We start from the raw sequence: 7,432 nt of genomic DNA on the forward strand, positions 1-7,432 counted from the left end.
AATAAGAGAATACGTAGTTTATGCCAAGAAGATATCGTCTCTCTCCCATATATAATATCTTATTGGAACCGATTTGTTCCAGATATCAAGTGGAAGACAGTCTGGATGGTCCCCCATAAATATTTGATTGTAAATAAGGTGAAAGAAGTCTCATTTAAAATTCTACATAAATGTTATCCAGCCAGTCACTACATGGTCAAATTTAAAAGGGACATAAATACTAATTGTACTTTCTGTGGGGATCATCCAGAAACTGTGACATCTTTTTTGGTACTGTTCTTTTACACAGAGATTCTGGAAGGAATTTAGCAGGTTTGTTATTGTCCATATTTTAAGGGAGTTTTCTTTACGATGGGAAAATGTTTTATTCTGTTTCTTTAAGTTCCCCAAGAAATATGAGAAATGTTTTTTATGATAAATTTCTTAATACTTTTAGCTGAATTTTTTATCCATAAATGTAAGTTTACTAACAAAACACCATATTTCTGTCATTATTTTAAGGATGTGCACATGCACATACAATCAATATCAGACTGCACCAACAAAAACGCTCAAAACAATTTATGTATGTGAATTTTTGCGTGTATTCTTATAATTGTTACCTTTTTCTTTTACCCCTGGCTTTGTGTGTTCATGTTCTGTTGTTTTGTATACTTCATCTGTTCGTATGTTGTATACTCATTGTTTGTTAAATAAAGTTTATAAAAAAAACAACAAAAAAACCCGCTTGGTATTTGGGGAAATCGACGCATTTGGAGCATGCATTTGAAGTACACTTCGAATTGGGACAACCGTCGTCGCGTGGCGGTGACGTAACCGCACTTAAAATGCGTACTCCAAGCGACACAGCCTGCGTGTGTTTCACCACACTCCGGCCGGTGGGGGCGGTGTAGCTCAGGTGAGCGTAGAAGAAGAAGAAGACCTTAGCCGCCGTTAGCCGGAGCTGAGACAGCGTGATGTCCGCGGTCTCTAAGGTGGTCCTGGGAGTGTCCGTGGTTCTGACCGTGAGCACCGTGGCTGCGGTGCACCTCAAACAGGCCTGGGACAGAGAGGTAAGCCGGGCCGGGGCAAGCCGGGCTAACATCTAGCTGCGTGTGCCGGAACGGGTCATGGGGGCTAACGAGGCTAACGCCAAAGCACAGGTGGTGGTTAAACTCAATTGAACGGACACAGGTGACGTCACACAGACGTTAAAAGAGTAATAATAAATAAACACGATAATGACGATAAACAGCAGCCAACAACCGCATCCTCCAACGCTTTTCAAAATAAAAGACTCAGTTGGCAGGTAAACAATGAGTCCTTACATTTATGGCTCAGTTAGCTAATCAGGCGTTATCAGAGTTAACTTTAGCTCAGGTGAGTGCAGAACACGTGACTGACAGAACTGCAGTGGGGTCAGATTTTTCATTTCTGATTCTGTTACGCTTACAGGTGTGCCTTTATTTTGGAGGTGGGTTTTCTGTCGTGTGACCTCTGTGAGGTCTCGAGTCCTGCTCTTAAATAACAAAGAAACAGAAAATCCCACACCTGGGTTTAAGGTGTTCGCACCATGAGAACAAAGCTTGGAAGCTGCTGGAGGCATCTCACCTGTGACACCTGTTTCAGTAATCAGTGATCAATAATGATCACTTTCTCCAGCGCCTTACAAGAAACCCAAGAATGCTTCGCAACACAAGTCAAAAAGGTCAAAGGTTTAAGTTTGTGTGTTTAAGTTGAAGTGAAGCTCCTATGGGAGAGACTCCACCTTTGAGGGTTCTGTTGCAAGGGACAGAAAGCAGACCGGACTGTGTACAGGTGCTGAGGGGCGGAGCACTGAGGGATTAATGAGTGAGAAGCAGGATCTGTAAGTGAACCAGTGGAGATTCATGAGGGCAGGGCTCACATGTTCCCAGAGCTTGATCAACGATGAGTGGTCTTTGTGTTTGTCGTGCAGCGCCTGCGTGAGGGCGTGGTCAGGGATCTGGAACGGCTCGAGCGCAGGAAAGAGAACCTGCGGATGCTGGAGGAGCAGCGGCTGCTGACCCGACAGCTGGAGGAGGAGAGACGCCGCAGGGAGGCCAGGCTCCACCCACAGGACACCTGAGAAAAGGTAAACACTGTTGTGGACCTACGCTATCGCGTTCCCGAGTCTCCTTACGACTGGGTCACCTGTAATGTTTCTGCTCTTGCGTAGATTGCAGCGGTCACCTGCCCAGGTCTGCCGTACCTGAAGCAGGATGATGGACAGCAGTGGCGAGCAGCTGGTGGGAGGGGAGGACGAGGCAGCCTGCACGTCGGCGTCGGACGGTCTGGAAGAGGGGGAGGTGGAGGGCGAGACGCTGCTGATTGTTGAGTCGGAGGACCAGGGCTCTGTGGACCTGTCACATGACCAGAGCGGCGACTCCCTGACCAGTGACGTGGGTGAGGACACCGACGGGGGGTGGGCCTGCGAGGACATGTCTTTCTACTGCGACCGCTGCCACAAGTGGATCCCCGCAGGTGAGCTGGCCAATCGCAGCGCTCCATTTCTGACGTGACCGACGTCACTACCTTCTCCAGTAGGTGGCGCTACCTGCTGCCGAGCAATCTGAAAATGTGACATCAGCAGACCGCATGCCACCGATTGGCTGGTCAGGTGTGTCATTCTGTGAGTCATGAGAGCGAGTCTTTCGGGAAAATTGAAACCTGCGGCCCACGAGTCTGACAAAACGCCGCGGACCGAGCAGGAGGCACGCCATCGCCTCGGCGTCCTGCTTTGTTCTCGTTCATGTCGCGCACAAGTGATGTCACAGGATGCTCGGCCTTGTTGCTATAACAACCCAACGCAATCAAGTCTGTGGGTTCCCGGCGACACCACAGTTGTAGCTACAGGGTCGGACGATATGCTGAGAGCGTTATGGCGGGAACAAAAGGGATCCAGACGCTCCGCTGCGTTCGTGCTCCCACCGCGTGCCGGCCGGTCCGTCTCACATGGCGCTCAATAAAGCTGTCACGCGAATCAACGGTCGTACCCGCTGAACTCTGAAGCGAGATCTGCACTTCTGCGCGCGGTAGCTTCCTCCACATGGCGCCACCTTCAGGCACGAGCTCCTACTCGCGTGTGCACGAACGCCGTTTAGCCCAGCTCCAGAACACGGCGTGAGCGTGCTCTCGGTTAAGTGTCACACGACGCGATGGACAATCACATGATTTGAGCCCTAATGTGACCTCTGACCGTGCTGTAAGCAGGTATGAGAGTAAAGGTGAGGTCTGATGTGGTGTGGGTGGAGCCAGACAGGAAGCTGTTAGTCCAGCTCGTCTGCAGCTTCATCGGTTGAGAGCAGGCACTGGTGGTAACCTAGGAGACCCCCAGCAGGTGTGCGGCAGCAGCTGACTCTGTACCTGTGATCGTCCCCAGCTCAGCTCCGCGGCGAGCAGCCGAGCTACCTGAAGGGAGACAACTTCTTCAAATTCGTCTGCTCCGACTGCTCCGAAGATGGCAAGGAGAGCTTTGAGAGGATGAGGCTCACCTGGCAGCAGGTAGGACTTTAGCCCCACCCATACACACAGACACACACCTCAGATATGCGGCGTGCTGACGGCGGCTTCTTCCTGCGACAGGTGGTGATGTTGGCCATGTACAACCTGTCTCTGGAGGGGACGGGCCGGCAGGGCTATTTCAGGTGGAAAGAGGACATCTGCGCTTTCATTGGTCGACACTGGAACTTCCTGCTGGGCTCGAGGTCGGTCGCAGACGGACAATAAAGTTTTGCTCTCCATCGTTAACGTGCCGGCGCTCACGTTCGTGTTGCGCTCTTCTTTGCAGGAAGAAGACGTCCACCTGGTGGAGCACGGTAGCGGGCTGCCTGTCGGTCGGAAGCCCCGCCTTTTTCCGCTCCGGAGCGCAGGAGTTCAGTGAGCCCGGCTGGTGGAAGCTGGTCCACAACCGACCTCCGACCCTGCGACCAGAAGTGGACAAATCTGTGACAAAGACTAAAGGTAAGCCGCGATCGAACGCTGGCTCCCAACTGGACGGTGTCTGTTGACCTCTGACCTTGGACGCCATTTACCCACAGCGTCCAAACCCGTGCTGGACCCGATTATCACCGTGGAGGGTCTGCGCAAACGCGGAGCTCGGAACCCCGTGGAGAACGCCATGCAGCTGAAGGAGAAACGCTCGCGCACTCAGGAGGCCAAAGAAATCCGGCGGGCCCAGAAGGAGGCGGCGGGCGGATACACAGACCATAGCGCTGCCTCCACGCCTGTCAAACTGGGTGGAGGCCGTGGTGCAGGTGGTGGGCGGCGCCCAGATCTGGTCCTGGAGAAGGGCGAGGTCATTGACTTCTCTTCGCTCAGCTCCTCAGACAGAACGCCACTCACCAGCCCGACGCCATCGCCTTCACCTGACTTTTCTGCCCCGGGAACGCCAGCCTCGCATTCGGCGACGCCCAGCCTGCTGTCGGAGGCAGACCTTATCCCTGATGCCATGCCGCCACAGGCGTTGTTCCACGGTGAGGTAACACCTGATTGGTGCAGGGTCATGTGGTTTTATGTGATGTAAGCGCTGATGGCGTGTTCTGCTTCCTCCAACTCAGATGATGAGGAGATGGAGGCGGAGGGGATGATCGACCCGGGAACAGAGTACATCCCGCCTGCCAGTGCCAACCTGGGCACCCGCAAGAAGCTCCGCCCACCACCGCCTCACATCAAGCGTGAAGCAGAGAGCGAGGAAGACGAAGGCCGTGACCACGACTTGGAAGAACCCGTAGGACAAAGTCAAGACACCCCGCTGTCCGCAGGCGGCGGTGGCGGGGGACCTGAGCGCAGAAGGACGACTCATCCGGAGAACGCTGCCGGCAATGCCCAGAGCCCTCGCTACGCCGCTCTCAGTCTGTACGAGGAGAGGATGCTGCTGCGAAGGCTGGACGCTTGCCCGCTCGCGTTGGCCGTCACGCCGCAGGCTAAACGCCTCCACAGGAAGTTGCTGGTTCGCCAGATAAAACGACAGAGGAGGCACCCCCTGCTGGACATTGACCGAGTGGTCAGCGCCACCCTCAGCCTGGTGGGAGGGATCTATGGCGCCCAGGAGGCGGGAGCACAAATCGGCGGCGGTGTGAAAGGGAAGTACTGTACCAGCAGCCAGGAGCTGCGGATTCTCGATCGCTTCCAGGTAACGCACACACTTCCTGTCCGTCCACGTGACGCGCCCGCGTGCACCAATCACTGCAGCTGATGCAGCGTTCACACTGTTCGATTCACCTGTCCGTGTTTTACAGACGGGCGTCTCCGGCAGGCGAGGCGTCCAGCAGCCGTCCGTGTCCTTCTGGCATCGTCTGATGGGAGCCGAAGGAAGCCTGGAGCAGACCATCAGGAGCCCGTACACCTCCCGCCTCCTCAAACCCTACATCAGGTAAACCTCCGGGTCAGAGCCACACCTGTGGTCGGAGAGTCCTCTGAGCTTCCTGCGAGGTGGAGGTTTAGGGCTGTGCGATATGACCAGAATCTCACGTCCCGATATAAGACAGCTATCGTCCGATAACGATATAAATCACAAATGTAACATTTTCTGTAAGTTCTGTAAGTTTTTAACGATGCATGAAACGACACGTTTTTAGACATAAGTTGTAACGGCGCCGTTTTCTTTGAGTATTTATTACACGGCGTGCTGCGGGGAAAAGCCTGTTCTAACGTTTGAGTCTAAGCTTTATTTTTTAGCATCCGTAAACACTCTGCATCTTTCATGTGATTCAGTTTACTTTGAAAAGTCTCAACAGGATCTTGAGCTTTATTGTGAAAGGTTTATGTGGAACATAAACAAGCGGACATGCAATGGTTTTACCATCGTTGTTGCTAACGACGACGCATAAAACCAGGCGCTTGTGCGTCCGTAGTGTTTATATTAAATCTAAGAGACAGAACTTTAAGAAATGAATAATAACTACAGGGACATCAGAACATGAAAAATATTACCGTAAACAGTTTATTTTGCGACACCACGAAACAAACGATAGCGTAAAATGAAAGATGTTTTTATATCGTTATATGGAACAGCCCTATGGAGGTCCACATCCGCGTTCTCCATCTTTCTTTTCTTTTGTCTAGGCGGGACTACGAGAGCCGTCCGCCGAAGCTCCGGCTGCTGGCCGAGATCCGAGCGTACCCGCACAGGAAGGAGCCGGGCTGGGCACCTGAACCCGACGCTCCCATCGACTACTGCTACGTCCGTCCAAACCACATCCCCTCCGTCAACGCCATGTGTCACGACAGCTTCTGGCCAGGTAGCACGCTTGCCCGTTACGCCCCGTGGCGCCGTCCGGCCGTGGCTCAGACCTCCGTCTGCTCCTCCCACAGGTGTGGATCTATCCGAGTGCCTGCAGTACCCTGACTTCAGCGTGGTCGTCCTTTACAAGAAGGTGGTGGTGGGCTTCGGCTTCATGGTGCCGGACGTGAAGTACAACGAGGCCTACATCTCCTTCCTGCTCGTCCACCCCGAGTGGAGGCGGGCCGGCATCGGGACCTTCATGATTTACCACCTGATCCAGGTGCGACTGCAGGTGGGCGGGTCGGGGCGTCCGTGCTGCTGCGACCATCCTAACGTGTGTGTGTGTTTGTGCGTGTTTCAGACGTGTATGGGGAAGGACGTCACGCTGCACGTGTCGGCCAGCAACCCCGCCATGCTGCTGTACCAGAAGTTCGGTTTCAAGGCCGAGGAGTACATCCTGGACTTTTATGATAAATATTACCCCGTGGACAGCGCAGAGTGCCGCCACGCCTTCTTTCTGCGACTGCGGCGCTGAGCCCCGTCCGCAGCTGACCTGCACCTGAGGCAGGTGTGCAGCTGTCAGTGCTGTGAGGAACATCTGGGACTGTGTGTGTGCTGCTGTTTGTGTTTCTGAGGTATTAAAACCAACGTGCTGAAGCTCCACCTGCTCTCTCGCCTGCTTTACACTCGATCGCCCTCCATCCTAACCACTCGCTGCAGTCTGCCATCAGCACGCTGCTGGGAGCGAGCAGGACAGGCAGGAACTGTTACTCTGCACATTTCAAATCCAGGTGCGCTCTCACGCCACGCGGTGTGCACGCAGACGTTAACAGCGCTTCAGTTAGAGCGCCAAGTTTCAAGTGTTACTGTCATGTACAGATAAACAGAGCAGCCACATCTACCCATAATGAAATTCTTTGGCTCGTGCTCCTCAGCTTTACATGAGCATATGGAGAGTGTGCAGAAAATAGCAGAAACAACAATGAAAAAGAGAAAAGGATTCAATATTTAGAGAATTGATGACAAGTTGGTTTTTACAGGCTGTGCAAAACTTGTGCAATGAGCATGTAAGTGGCATTAGTTGAAGTGACAGTCCTGTAATCGTAGTGAGTGTTTAATGGTGTGTATACTGTCAGCAGTTCAAAAGCCTGATGGCTTGTGGGTAAAAACTGTCTTTGCATCTGGTAGTGCGGGTCTGGATGCTCCTGC

General features: G+C 53.1%; 2 protein-coding genes across 2 annotated transcripts; both read left to right on the forward strand.

Annotated features, from left to right (window-relative positions):
* The first annotated feature begins 891 nt into the window (after nucleotides 1-891).
* pet117 (PET117 cytochrome c oxidase chaperone) lies at nucleotides 892-2,086 on the forward strand. Its single transcript, XM_085408272.1, has 2 exons — nucleotides 892-1,052; nucleotides 1,937-2,086. Exons 1-2 carry the CDS (start codon nucleotides 957-959, stop codon nucleotides 2,084-2,086), a joined length of 246 nt encoding a protein of 81 aa, XP_085264398.1. The 5' UTR covers nucleotides 892-956.
* Nucleotides 2,087-2,219: 133 nt separating this feature from the next.
* kat14 (lysine acetyltransferase 14) lies at nucleotides 2,220-6,880 on the forward strand. Its single transcript, XM_085408262.1, has 10 exons — nucleotides 2,220-2,481; nucleotides 3,380-3,501; nucleotides 3,583-3,704; nucleotides 3,788-3,960; nucleotides 4,038-4,472; nucleotides 4,557-5,131; nucleotides 5,238-5,371; nucleotides 6,064-6,239; nucleotides 6,313-6,503; nucleotides 6,585-6,880. The coding sequence occupies exons 1-10, from the start codon at nucleotides 2,220-2,222 to the stop codon at nucleotides 6,756-6,758; spliced, it is 2,364 nt and encodes a 787-aa protein (XP_085264388.1). The 3' UTR covers nucleotides 6,759-6,880.
* Nucleotides 6,881-7,432: the final 552 nt, after the last annotated feature.

The sequence above is a fragment of the Rhamphochromis longiceps genome, linkage group LG6 (assembly GCF_057381845.1).
Source record: "Rhamphochromis longiceps isolate RC_006_pf linkage group LG6, R_longiceps_female_GT1.1, whole genome shotgun sequence".
Lineage (NCBI taxonomy): Eukaryota > Metazoa > Chordata > Actinopteri > Cichliformes > Cichlidae > Rhamphochromis > Rhamphochromis longiceps.